Here is a 12,516-nt window from a genome sequence, read left to right as displayed (position 1 = left end):
CCTGACACAGTCATACAGTGATATGTAAAATACACCCCAGGCTCCATCACCAACCGTGTCTCAACCCTGTCCCCTTCTCTCCTTGCCAAGCTACAGATCTAAGACAAGAGCTGCAGGCACATTGCCAGTCTGAGTCTCCACCTCCTTATGCTACCCTCTACCACCAAAAGCAGTTTATAAATGCTACCCTTTGGAATTAGATCTGTTTTACACCTCCTGGCCCATACGTAAGTAGCCGTTGAGAGTGCAAGACAGTGACTCTTGCTGTTCCCTCTGGCTCCCCACAGAGGTGAGCTCACTCTGCAGTGCCAGCTATCTGTCAGTGGCTTTGCATCCCCGGAGTAAATTGGCTCTGCCAAAGCCTGGACTTTCAGGCAGGGACTGCCAGTATCACTATGCTCCCCCCATCCCATTAACCCCTTTGTTAGTAAGGGCCTAAGAGCCCCTCTGGCTACAGGGTGCAATGCAGTGAAGGTGGGCACGCAGAGGAAGGAGCAGAGTGAACCTCTGTGTCCCCATAGGAAGGTAGGGGTCAGCCCTGCAGAGGGAAGTCTGCCCAGGGACAGCCAAGAAACCTGCTGGGGACAAGGAAAAATCATGGTGGCATCGGTGGTAGCTCTTCTGGACCTGCTGCACCTCAACAGACAGCATGGTGTGAGAAGGAGGAAGCCTGCAGTGACAGGAAACAGCGAGCATGTCCCCCACCAGGCACTGAAGCCACCCAGGTCCTGCTGCACTGCCAGAGAGCAGGCAACAGGGAGCAGAAAGAGGACAAACACCTTTTAGGTGGGTGCCACAGCTTTTATCATATTTCCACACCCTCAGTAGCCCAAAAGGAGCATCGTCCTAACTGCTCTCCACCTCCCCTCGACCTGGGAGCTGGCTCTATTTACTGCATCTGCCTGCCTCCCATCTTCAGGACACGTCTGCCCTGGATTTGTCCTCCCTTCCCCCCGCCAAACTCAACAACAACCAGAAATATCCTGTAATCTCTTCTGCTTCACCTGTAATTTGTCTCATGCTGGCAAGGAGGAGTGGAACCGTCTGCCTTTGTCAAGATCAAAAAAGCCATGGCAGCCATGTGATGTCAGCTTACATTACACCCCCCTCACTCTCCTCCGCCCCCCCTCTCCAGCTTGCGGCAGTGGGGAGACATGTCTTCATCCTCATGCGGCCTTCTTCCTCCCCATGGCACATCTCCTCGCATTCAGAGGTGCCCTGGTTGAAGGCGGAGGGAGGGCCAGCCCCAGCAGGGAGCTGAGGGGGTCCTGGACCCCGCTCTGCACCAAGCTGGAGCCAAAGCTGGGGTGTGAGGCAAAGAGCAGGAGATGCAGCAAAGAAGACCACAGGCCAGTGAGGGACACTGGACCTCTGAGGCCTTTACATCCTCCTGCTCTGACCTTGGCCTGAGGAAAGCTCAGCCCTACCTCCAGAGCTGCAGTGCTTCTGCACAGGCTCCTTCCCACCTGCCTCACGGACAGGGGAGTGCTGGGCTGGGCAGAGGCTGGCCAGCCCTGGGGGGAAAGGGGGAAGATACCCAGGAAGGGGTAGGACAGAGGTTGGGGCTGTAGGAGCTGCTGCAAAACCTCACAGAGAACAATTCAGTGTGCAAAGCTGAGTGCTGCTGCTGTGCTCTGTTAGGGAAATTCCCTTCCCTAGCTATTAGGTTTACCTGAAGTACTGTGTTCAACTCTGGGGTCCCCAACACAAGAGGGAAGTGGACCTCCTTGAGTGAGTCGAGAGGAGGCCACAGAGATGCACAGAGGGCTGGAGCAGCTCTGCTATGGAGACAGGCTGAGAGAGCTGGGCTTGTTCAGCCTGGAGAAGAGAAGGCTCCAGGCAGACCTTTGAGCAGCTCCAGTGCCTAAAGGGGCTACAAGAAACCCAGAGTGGGGCTTTGGACAAGGGCATGTAGTGACAGGACAAGGGGGAATGGACTTAAACTGAGAGAGGGGAGACTGAGATGAGCTCTTAGGCAGAACTGCTGAGGCGCTGGCACAGGCTGCCCAGAGAAGCTGTGGCTGCCCCACCCCTGGCAGTGTTCAAGGCCAGGCTGGACAGCGCTTGGCGCACCCTGCTCCATCCCGGTGCCTGCTCACGCCGCACAGCGCCGCCCCGCGGCCCGGCCCCGAGCGCTCCCGCTCGCCTCCCTCATGCTCCTGGGCGCTGGAAGCCGCGTCCCGCCCCCCTCAGGCCCCACCCCCGACGCGCTACGTCGTCCCTTCAGTTTGAATCTCGGCGGGCGGGCGATGGCGGTGTTGCGGCCCTTCGACAAGCTCCCGGTGCTCAACACCGCCAGCTTGCTGGTAAGTCCGGCCGCGCCCCGCCGCGTCCCTACCACCCCTTCCCTCTCCCGCGCCCCGGACCTGCGGCTGGCGCCCGCCTGTCCCACACCCTCCGCCCCGCGGAGCAACGGCCGTGCTGGCCCCGGTGCCGGTTCGCGCGCGGCCCCCGGCACGGCGGGTGCCCCCTGCCGGCGGCTCTGACCGCGCTCTTCCCTCCTGCCCGCGCAGCTGGTGGGTTCGGACCAGCGGCTCCAGCAGGAACTGGCGCAGGCGATCGTCAAGGAGAAGAAGAGCTCCAACATCAGCATGTGAGTGGCAGGGAGCGGGATCGTGCCGGGGCCTTCTGCTGCCTTGCCCAAGAGGTGGAGCTAAAGCGGCGGCTGTGATGGGGATTCACGGAGTTTCTGCTTCAGAGACTTTGCTCCGGTGAACGCTTGAGTGCGCTGCTGCGGGGATGGCCGCCACGTGCGGGGGGAAACGCGCTCCGCATGCAGCGTGGCGGGGTTAACCCCAGCCCGCAGCCAAGGACACCACGGCCGCTCGCTCCCTGCTCCTCCTCCCCGGTGGGATAGGGAGGAGAACCGGGAAAAGTGTAAAACCCCATGGATTGAGATAAGAACGGTTTAATAATTGAAGTAAAATATTATAACAATAGGAAATAGAGAGAGGAAGGAATAAACAATTGGTGCACAATACAATTGCTCACCACCTACTGACTGATCTCTGAGCAGTGATGAGCCCCTTCCAGCCAACTCCCCCCCCCCCCAGTTTCTATACTGAGCGTGATTTCTGTGGTATGGAATAACCCTTTGGCTGGTTTGGGTCAGGTTCCTGTCTCTGCTCCCTCCCAGCTTCTTGTGCCCCTCCTCACTGGCAGAGCATGAGAGACTGAAAAGTCCTTGATCAGGGTAAGCACCACTCAGCAACAACAAAAACATCGTGTTACCAAAATTATTCTCATACTGAATCTAAAACACAGCACTGTACCAGCTGCTAGGAAGAAAATGAATTCTGTCCCAGCTGAAGCCAGGACAAGGGCAAGCAGTCTGGGCATGGTTAGAAATGGGAGTGGAAATAATGCTCACGTTCATCATGTTCACTGTGCACATACCGTACATACCATTGCCCTTTGGATGTTGCACAGATGCTTGATTACTAAATTGAAAGAGGAGGAGAGGAGCACAGGTATTTTTTTCCCCTCCCAGGAGATAGGCATATACATGAGTTAAACATCCTGGGACAAAATGGGACAAGTGCAATGCTTGCAACTCTTTGAAACCAAACAAGTTTTGCTGAAAGATGTCCATTGCTTTTGATGCTCTTCATAGCCATTTTCCATTTTCTATGCATGCACGTGCTTTTCCTCCTCAAGCTATTAAGACGCATTTGGAATTTCAACTTTAGCTGCATGACAAGCCCTCTCTTAAAAAGCTTGATTAACTAATGTTTTGTGATGAAATGTCCTTGACAGCTCTCTTGCCAAGACCAAATGAGTTTATTCAGCTCTTCAGAAGGCATTTGTGTTATTTCGCTGCTGTAATCCAAGGCCATGCAGTAAAGGCAAATCCAAGCTAATGATCTACTAGCCAGTTAGTGATTGTATTGCTCTGATGATGGCATTTTGGATATTTGTGCTAACTAATAGTAAATTAATTACCCAATTTTCTATTCAAATCCTGCAGCCTCTGTTGAGCTATGGAGTACCATAACTAGATGGTTACTGTTACTACAGCTGGGTAACTACCCAAAGGCAAGGAAAGTTATGCTTATACTACAGAGTGAGTCCCTAGGGAAGCAGAAGTCTGTGATAGTGGGAGTTCTCTCCCCCCACCCCCTGTTTCTTTGGGATTATACACATTACAAAGAAATATGGTGTTTTCTGGCAAGACTACCTACCAGATACAGCTGTTGAGAGAAGAATTGCAGGGCTGGTGTTCTTGTGTCTCTTACCACTCGGAAAAAAAGGCTTCTGCAGCGCATATCTGGAGGCTGCTGACATCATCTAGTGATGTTGGTTTAAATATCATAGAATGGTTAGGGTTGGAAAGGACCTTAAGATCGTGTAGTTCCAACCACCCTGCCATGGGCAGGGACACCTCACACTAGACCATGTCACCCAAGGCTCTGTCCAACCTGGCCTTGAACACTGCCAGGGATGGAGCATTTCCCCCTTCTTTGGGCAACCTGTTCCAGTGCCTCACCACCCTCACAGTAAAGAACTTCTTTCTTATATTTGACCTGAACTTTCCCTGTTTAAGTTTAAACCCATCACTGCGGTCCCTGATGAAAAGTCCCTCTCTAGCATCCTAATAGGCCCCCTTCAGATACTGGAAGGCTGCTATGAGGTCTCCACGCAGCCTTCTCTTCTCCAGGCTGAACAGCCCCAACTTTCTCAGCCTGTCTTCATCTGGGAGAATATAGTATAGAGTAGAACTCCAAATCATGGAGGTCTTGGGGAGTTCCCCACCCCCTCTCCAGACAATGAGATCTGATACTTTCACCACAGCTTCTCACTAAATTGCACTTGAAATTGACAAGCTTGTTTGTGTTGCAGTGTGACTTTCAAGCACACTTTGGTCATACCTCATGTTTGTTTCAGAATGTTTTTGCTGAATTATACCTTCCTTATTTGTAGGAGACAGCATGCCTTCACATGGAGACTGGCAGACAGAAGTACAAACTACATGTGATTAGTAGAAGGGAATGTGTACTGTGGTCTGTGGCTGCTGGGGAAAGCTGTTAAGTCCGTAAGAGTCAATTGCTAGAAGTAATGTTCCCCAAGGAGACCAAAATCAGTGTTTCTCTCTTGGGTTCCAGAGAGGAAGTATATTGTGAGAGAGACTGAAATTCTGGGATTTATTTTTTGTCCAATCTATCTTTCAGGTGAACTTCCAAAAATACAATGCTGATAGTATGCTTCCCTGTGGAAGGCCCAGATAGGCACTACTGAAGCTTTTATTTTAATAGTAGTGGGAAGACACACAAAAAATTACACCATGTAATTCTTCCAATAACTGTATCAGCAGTGGTAGTATTGAGTAGAAGGAAACCTCAACTAACCTAGTAACTCCTGACACAGTGAAAGGGATAAAAAGGGGGTAGTGGTATAATAGGAGCTCTTTGTGAGTTAGAACTTCATCTATAAAGCTGTATTAGTGATAAAATGCTGGTTTAAGGTTTTATGAATACAACACACCTGTATCACGGGCATCTGAGAAGGTAGCCTCTCCTATGTGAGAGCATGAGCAGTATCTTTGGAATGTGACAGGAATGTACTGATGCATTTTAACTGAAACTTGGCAGCAAAATATACCTGTAAAGCACTGGGGTTCACTTTGTTAGAAAGGACTCTTCTTAACAATTAAATGACTGCTGTATGGATCTGTGGGGAACAAATGCTTCTGTGAGTCTTGTTATGCTCTAATAAGCTTCCCATTATAAACCAGCTTGTCTAGCAAGTACCATTGTGGCTGTCAGCAACTGTGAGTAGGCCTAAGATATTGGAATACCACTTAAAGAATCACAGTGTCTCTTCAGTTCCTATGAGTTTAGTGTGCTTCCTGGTAACTTGCTACATGGTGAACTGCGATGGTTATCTGGATATGACTAAGTGGATACTGTCCTGCCACGCTATTTGGTTAAACTGGCATATTTATTCTCTTTCAGTCACCTTGCTACATCCCTCCCCTTATCTTCAGAGAGGGATCATCTTCGGCCCAGGATAGATCTGATCGTGTTTATGATTGACATCAAGAACAAATACAGGTAAAACAAGGGCAAAAATCTGAGAGGGGAAACTGATATTCTTTCTTGGAGTGATGAGTAAACCTAGATTTTTACTGTGTCAGAATTGCTCAATACTGGATTTCAAAGCCAAGACTTGCTGTGGTGGAACAGCTCTGTAATGTATGCAGTGGTTTTCTGGCCTTCAGCAATGGATTAGTTCTGAACTGCTCTGCCTAATAACATGCCTGTTGTGCGCTAAGTTGCCATAGCAGAAAAGGCAGAATTTATTCCTGAATATGGATATGGGATGATAGGAACTGAGCTTTGAAAAGATGCTGTCTCTAAAATTAGATGGAAATGATGGTCATGCTGTTAAGTTCTGTAATATGCAGAGGGCTGATGTGCGCTGGGGAGTGCTACCTTATAACCTGCCAGTTGCTGCATCTGTGTCCCCAGTTCACTGATACTGCTGGTCAGCTTGCGTCAGCACTGCGGATGTCTTTAGGTAGAAGAGAAAGGTCTGCAGGGATGATGCCTCTTCTCTCACCTTGTGCTCATCTTTGTAGAAATGATGTTTCAGTCCCCAGGCCATAAGTAAAGACTTGCTAAGGCACAGAAGTCAGCATTTTATTATTTACTTAACTTGTGAATGATGATCCTGGGCTCTCATTTACCAAAAATGACAGGCCCAGCTGCATACTTATAGCACAAATGGTGCTGCGGAAGTGTGTGGGCTAGCTCTTCTGAAAGAGCCAAAGTAGTGCTGAAGTCTTGTTGGATGTTAATGAATGTGGATGCTTAGTGTCCGCAAATCACAGAGGAGACCATTCAAACTAAGTCTAACTGTTGAGTCTTGGGTAGAAAAGGATATGTTATGGATTATTAAACAGCTGTGGGTATTACAGAGAGCTCTCATGCCATGCTTTTAGCATAGAGCATAACTCTGCCAGCTCTCAGATCAGCAGATGTTAACATCATTGGCTTTCTAAATGTGCTTTTGAAAGTTATTCCGTTTGTCCTTACGCTGAACTGTTTTTACCTCCCTGTCCAACTGGATTGTGTTTCTCTGACAGCTTGAAGAATGTTAAAGCTTCCCTAGCTCATGTGGCTGCCAGCTTCTTCCTGGGGAAAGTGTGCTTTCTTGTCACTGGGGGTACGTATGGCATCTGCCCTCTTCCTCTTCTCTGAGCAGCACAACTCAATGTTGCTTTCCTTAAAACAGAGCAGTGGCTTAACTTGAAACAAGACAAGGGAAACTAGCAGCTTTGTCAGAAGCTTTGTTTAAATTATATCTGAAGTCACCTGTGGGGTTTTTTTATTGTCATCTTAGATGAAACATGGTTCTCTTCTCTCATGCTCATTTGCCCTCTCCTTTTTGTTTTTGCCAGTCAGACATCTCTTCTCTGTCCCTAATCCCTGAATATGATTTGTGTTATTGATTTATATTTTTTTCCTGTGGCACTGTAGAAGTCTATTCTATCTGCTCTTGCAGATTTGTCTTAATGATAATAAGCAGCAAGGAGCATATGATACTGTGGTAATAAAATGCATTTAAATGGATGAGCTACTAAACTATTAAGTATAGTTTTAATACAACACTGGTATCCCTGCTGTGTACTGTCTGGCCCTGTTGTGCCTCTAATCTCTTTCTTCCCCCCCTGCACTGCCTCGCGTGAAGAGAGTGTTTTCCTGTATCCTGCCTACTTCAGCTCTGAGGAACTGGAGGGGGCAGACCATACTGCTCAGTGTTGGACCAGAGGTCCTGTGTCCTTGGAATTTCGGTCTCAGGAGGCCTAATTCTGGGGTGAGAAAGAGTCTTAGCTTTGTCCTGTACTGTGGCTCTCCTGTCCAAGTGAATTCCTCGGAGACTTGAGCACACTGCGATACCACATGAGCCAGAAGGGCTTCTACTAATGAGTGGAAGATTCAGCCTGTGCTGATAGTGTGCCAATCCCTTATCCAAAATGGTAATGTTACAGTACTCGGTAACATGGCAATACTATTCCACATTATATTGTGAAAGACTTCTGTGCTAACTCCGTTGTGAATTTTGTACCATTCTATTTGTACTGCTCACTGTTGCCTTACCTTCTACAGTGCTCTTAAAATTAGCTCTGGATCATTCTGTGGATGTGGAATTCCCTGTACTTTTCTTTACTGAATGTTGATTATGCGGCTTGTAATGTGGGAAATCTTTTCTGTAGTTGGCAGGGTGAATTACTGCAGTGTAGAAATTAATTCCATCTGGAAACTGGGAGAAGTCTACTGCAGTCCTGTGTTATTCTGTGAGCTGGAGGTAAGGTGCTGATTTGATGTCTGTAGGGTTTTGTGCATTTCACTGCTCTCTGATCCTTAGGAACATCATTACCTTAGCAATAAATATATGTACATACACTACTGTCTTGCTTAAGTGTCAGAGACCAGACTCTACAAGAGCAGTAGAGGAACAGGAGCCCGGCTGTTCTTGAAATGAGTCTTGTAGATTACCTGCACATTCCTGTGCTACTTCAAAGCCTCAGGAAGCCAAGTCTAAATTAACAAAGATTTCACTTATACGCAAAGCCTTGGTACACTTGTTCCTTGAGGCATTTTCTCTTCCTGCGAGCCCCTGAGCTGTTACTTGCTATGTGGCTCTCTTGTCTATAGAACGCTTCCTGTTAGCCAGGTTCGTTGCTTCACAGACTGTTTTGCCATCTGATATGCCACTCTTTCCAATTACCTGCTTGATCTGAAAAGCTGGAAGGGAGAGTTTGGCATTCAGGGGAAGTACACTGCACTTTTCTGTGTACTCATCATTCCACCCTCAGAGACCGCTTCCCTACCAGCAGGTAATATCTGTGCCTTTGGCAAGCCCTTCAGGGTTTTTGGCTGACAACACTGTACCTTCCTTAACGTTACAGGAGTAAACAGGCCTGTTTGGGGTTTTCTGTAGCTAGCTGCTCTGAACCATACTTAATGCCTGCTCTGTTTTTGTTTTTGTTTTATCGCAGCTTGGCACTGCTTTTCTTCTTTTCTGTTGCTGAAATAATTTCTCAATTTTGTTTCCAGTTGGAAGGGATACGAGTTGCCACTGCTCAGCGACTTCTCCGGATGTTACAGATCTGTGCTGGTCACGTACCAGGAGTTTCTGCTTTGTCCTTTAGCTTTCTGTTGAGGAGCTCCAACTAGCTTCACATTGTGAGAATTGAGTCACATTCATCATTTTTTTCACTTCAGTCATTCAAGCTGCTCCAGTTAGAATCACATTGGGAAGCTTTTTTGCCTGACTTGTCATGACCACTCATCCAGAGCTGTTCCTAGTTGCTAATCACTCAAGAAAAGCTGGATTCCTGTTCAGTGGATAATGTAGAGGTGCTGTGGGGAGGGCAGTTTTAACTGGGGACTCCTATCTGTTACCGTATTTCAATCCCATTTCATGATCAAGTTTGAGTTTCACCCACTTTGCCAGAGGCCAGGAGCCATGTGTTCTACTGAGAGAATATCAGAACACGCTGCTATCCAAATGCCGAATACCATGCTGAGTATCTTAGTTTCCCAAAGTACTAGAGAAAAGGCAGCAAGCTCCTGCTTCCTTCCAGTTGAAATATAGCACCTTGGACTAACGCGAAACCTGGCTGCCAGGTTTTGTCTCTCCATCAAGAGAATAATGGGGAAGGAAGGTTGTTCTGCAGCTTCTAGATAGACTGCAGCTGGCAGTTAGTTATCCAGCTGTGTTAGTGATCCAGCTGTGTGAGCACCTGACCAGTGAAGGGCTCCATGCCTGAAACTTAACTGGGGAGGAAGGGACTAAAGAAGATAATTGAGCACTTTAGCTTTCTTATAGATATTTAAAGAAAAAGGCTCCATCTATCAAACCCAGGATAACAAGCAACCCTAGTTTGTCAAGCCTAGGATAACCATATTCTTACTGCAATTCAGTAGTTTGTTATGGAGCTGTAACTTAATAAAATGTGTAATATTTAATAATCAGCTGTATGCTTTTTGTTCAGGTGTATGGCACAGGCTCTGAAGACCTATGAACACTTGCCCAGGTTTGCCCTGGCAGGGAGGCTGATCCTTGCTCGCAGCTTGGATTTCCAGTTAGTTGGTGTCCTGCAGTCACGGCTTCAGCCACGGGGTGGTGGCAAAAGCTTTTCAAATACAAATCTCCCTGTATACCCACTCGAGCCACCTTCCAGAATACAATGTTTCTTGAAACGCTAGGATGTTTCTTGCCCAGAATTGCATGCCAGGTAGAAATGAGGCCCAGAGAGAATGTGTTAAACTGCCTCCTGGTTTAATTTATTTAATCCCTAATAGTCTGCTTTAATGTAGCTAGGTGCAGAGCTCTAGCTGTGTGTGCTGTTTCACTTAGCTTGTTTCTGACATCTGTCTGTAAGCAGGAAAAAGCAGAAAGCAGCACTGCAGGCTTAATCAGCTGTGAGAGTTGGCAGTCCTTGTAAAGACAGCTCAGCAAGGCACAAAGCCTGTATCCTTGCTCAGAGGACACACAAATCCCAGCTCCAGTTGTATTGTTGCTGGCAGGGGAGGGCTAGGTTGTTTGTCAGCTGGAACAAAAGAAGCTAAACCATTCAGCTGTGTTATGGTGCCCAAAAGGGCTGGACTGGCTAAAACCCAAAGAAGAAATATGCAAACTCTCCTAGCTGTGTAAGAAGGATCGGAAGCTTAATGGGCATGCCCTACTTTCAGCTAGCTTTGTGATTCTGAAGGTACTAGCCAGGACTTGGCCACCAGAGAGAGGCAGTCATGCTGAGAGACAAGTTTCTCTGTTGGTTATGCTGTCTCAGCCTCGCTCTCACTTTGAGTCCCTGAAAATAAATGAGACCATGGTTTAGAACAGACTGGTTTCGATCTGCTCTCGGTGTGCAGGTGCAATCTGGGGGAGGGAAGGAAGGGCTGCAGCATGAAATGAGCCAGTCTCTCATCTTCTTCGCAGCTGCTGTAAGGTAAGGAGACTCTTCAGTCTCCTGGGTTGCTCCCCTGTTGCCTCTAATCACTGTTGGACTGGGGTAAAATCCCTTTGGCCTCAAGAGTAATTTTGCTGTGCTTTCTTGACTGGTGAAAATGAAACTTTCTTTGGTTCACCCAGGCTGCTTTGTAGCAACCCACACGTGCTACTGTCCATTCCTGCACCTTCAAATGTAAGGTTGGGTTTTTTTCCACCACTGTGTTTCAGATGTGGTATTTCTTTCTGCTACTTTCAAAGAAGAAAGATTCTGTTCGTACCACTTCCTACAGGTGGCCAATCCCAGCTGGTACAAAATAAAATCTAGTTCCTTAAGAGCAGCATCTCACTTCACCTTGGAGCAAATATTTTTCATGCTCTTAGGAAAAAGTCTTCACTAGAAGTGGCAGGGGAAGTGGTGCATATCTAAGAATCTGACACAATGTCTCAGGTCCATCATGTTTTACAATTGAAAGTAGTTGGGACACATCTAAAGCTACAGTTTCAACTATGTAAATACGTCTAGGAACTGCCAGCTATTAGTTTAGACAGGCTGTAACACTGCCCCTACCAGAGAGGACAAGGCATCTGGGGATATCTTTCGTCTGGATGGAGTAGCCGGGGCTAACATTTCATAAAGGCCTTGTGAAAGTAGTACTTGGATTGGGATCAGAGGCATGTAAAGGCCTGAAGCTGAACTAGGGCTGGTGACTGTTGTGTTTAAACATTGGGAAAGAGCTTGCCAAGGTGGCTGAAATCTAAACTAACAGATATTTTGGAGTTACTTGGTTTCTCTTTCTCTCTTGCCTCAGTTCCCTATCCCTGGGGAGATTTTCGAAGAGAAATCCCTCTCTCTGTGGCAAAAGCACCCGTGAGCGTTCCTGGTTTGACTGTTTCTGTTTGTGGATGTGGTTTTGTTTGTCAGCAACATTAGTGTAAAAACAGTATAATTAGTACAGAAGACCTTGCACAGTTGCACTAGTGTCATGCAGTGCTCTTTTTGGGGGGTGGTGGTGGAACTGATTGAGGCTGTAATAGGGTCTCTTCTGATACAGGAGGTTGACCACAGGATTTTGCCTTCAGCCTAGTCACTTGAAGAAGATTCTGTATCCTCAGCCTGCTAGCTGAGCTGCTCTGTGAGAGATTTCATCCTGAGTCAGCATGGTTGGCATTGCTTCTTGGGACTATAGCTCTCTGCTAGCCCAGGTTTTCCAAGGGAAGGGGTTTTTCTTGCTGGCTTTGCCACACCAGCAGTAAAGTCAGACCAACTCTTAAGTGTGATAAGACATGGTATGCTTGGTCTACACTAGCAGGAGAGAAAGTCTGTGTACTGATATAGTTCCTGTAGCAAAAGATCTCAGCCCTTGAACAAAGATCAGAGATAAATTCAGCCCTGGGGACTTATCTTTCCCTCCAAACCTTGAAACTTGTGGTAGAGGTTTAAATTCAAGGCCACCTCTAATATTTGCTTTGGGCACTGATTAAAACTGGGTATCTCTGCTTGCCAAGACCTGTAGTTGGAAGGGGATGGCTGGGTTAGGTCAGCTGTGGCACTCGGCA

The 12,516-nt window shown here is 47.6% G+C and overlaps 1 protein-coding gene across 1 annotated transcript; it reads left to right on the top strand.

Annotated features, from left to right (window-relative positions):
• The first annotated feature begins 2,201 nt into the window (after positions 1–2,201).
• On the top strand, positions 2,202–9,977 carry CENPM (centromere protein M). Its single transcript, XM_030479004.1, has 6 exons — positions 2,202–2,306; positions 2,514–2,593; positions 5,952–6,050; positions 7,085–7,164; positions 8,216–8,307; positions 9,060–9,977. The coding sequence occupies exons 1-6, from the start codon at positions 2,250–2,252 to the stop codon at positions 9,177–9,179; spliced, it is 528 nt and encodes a 175-aa protein (XP_030334864.1). The 5' UTR covers positions 2,202–2,249; the 3' UTR covers positions 9,180–9,977.
• The last annotated feature ends 2,539 nt before the right edge of the window (positions 9,978–12,516 follow it).

Source organism: Strigops habroptila, chromosome 3 (genome assembly GCF_004027225.2).
Source record: "Strigops habroptila isolate Jane chromosome 3, bStrHab1.2.pri, whole genome shotgun sequence".
In the NCBI taxonomy this organism is placed as follows: Eukaryota; Metazoa; Chordata; class Aves; order Psittaciformes; family Psittacidae; genus Strigops; species Strigops habroptila.
The sequence above is the reverse complement of the archived record's forward strand: the minus strand, read 5'-3'. Positions and strand labels throughout refer to the sequence as shown.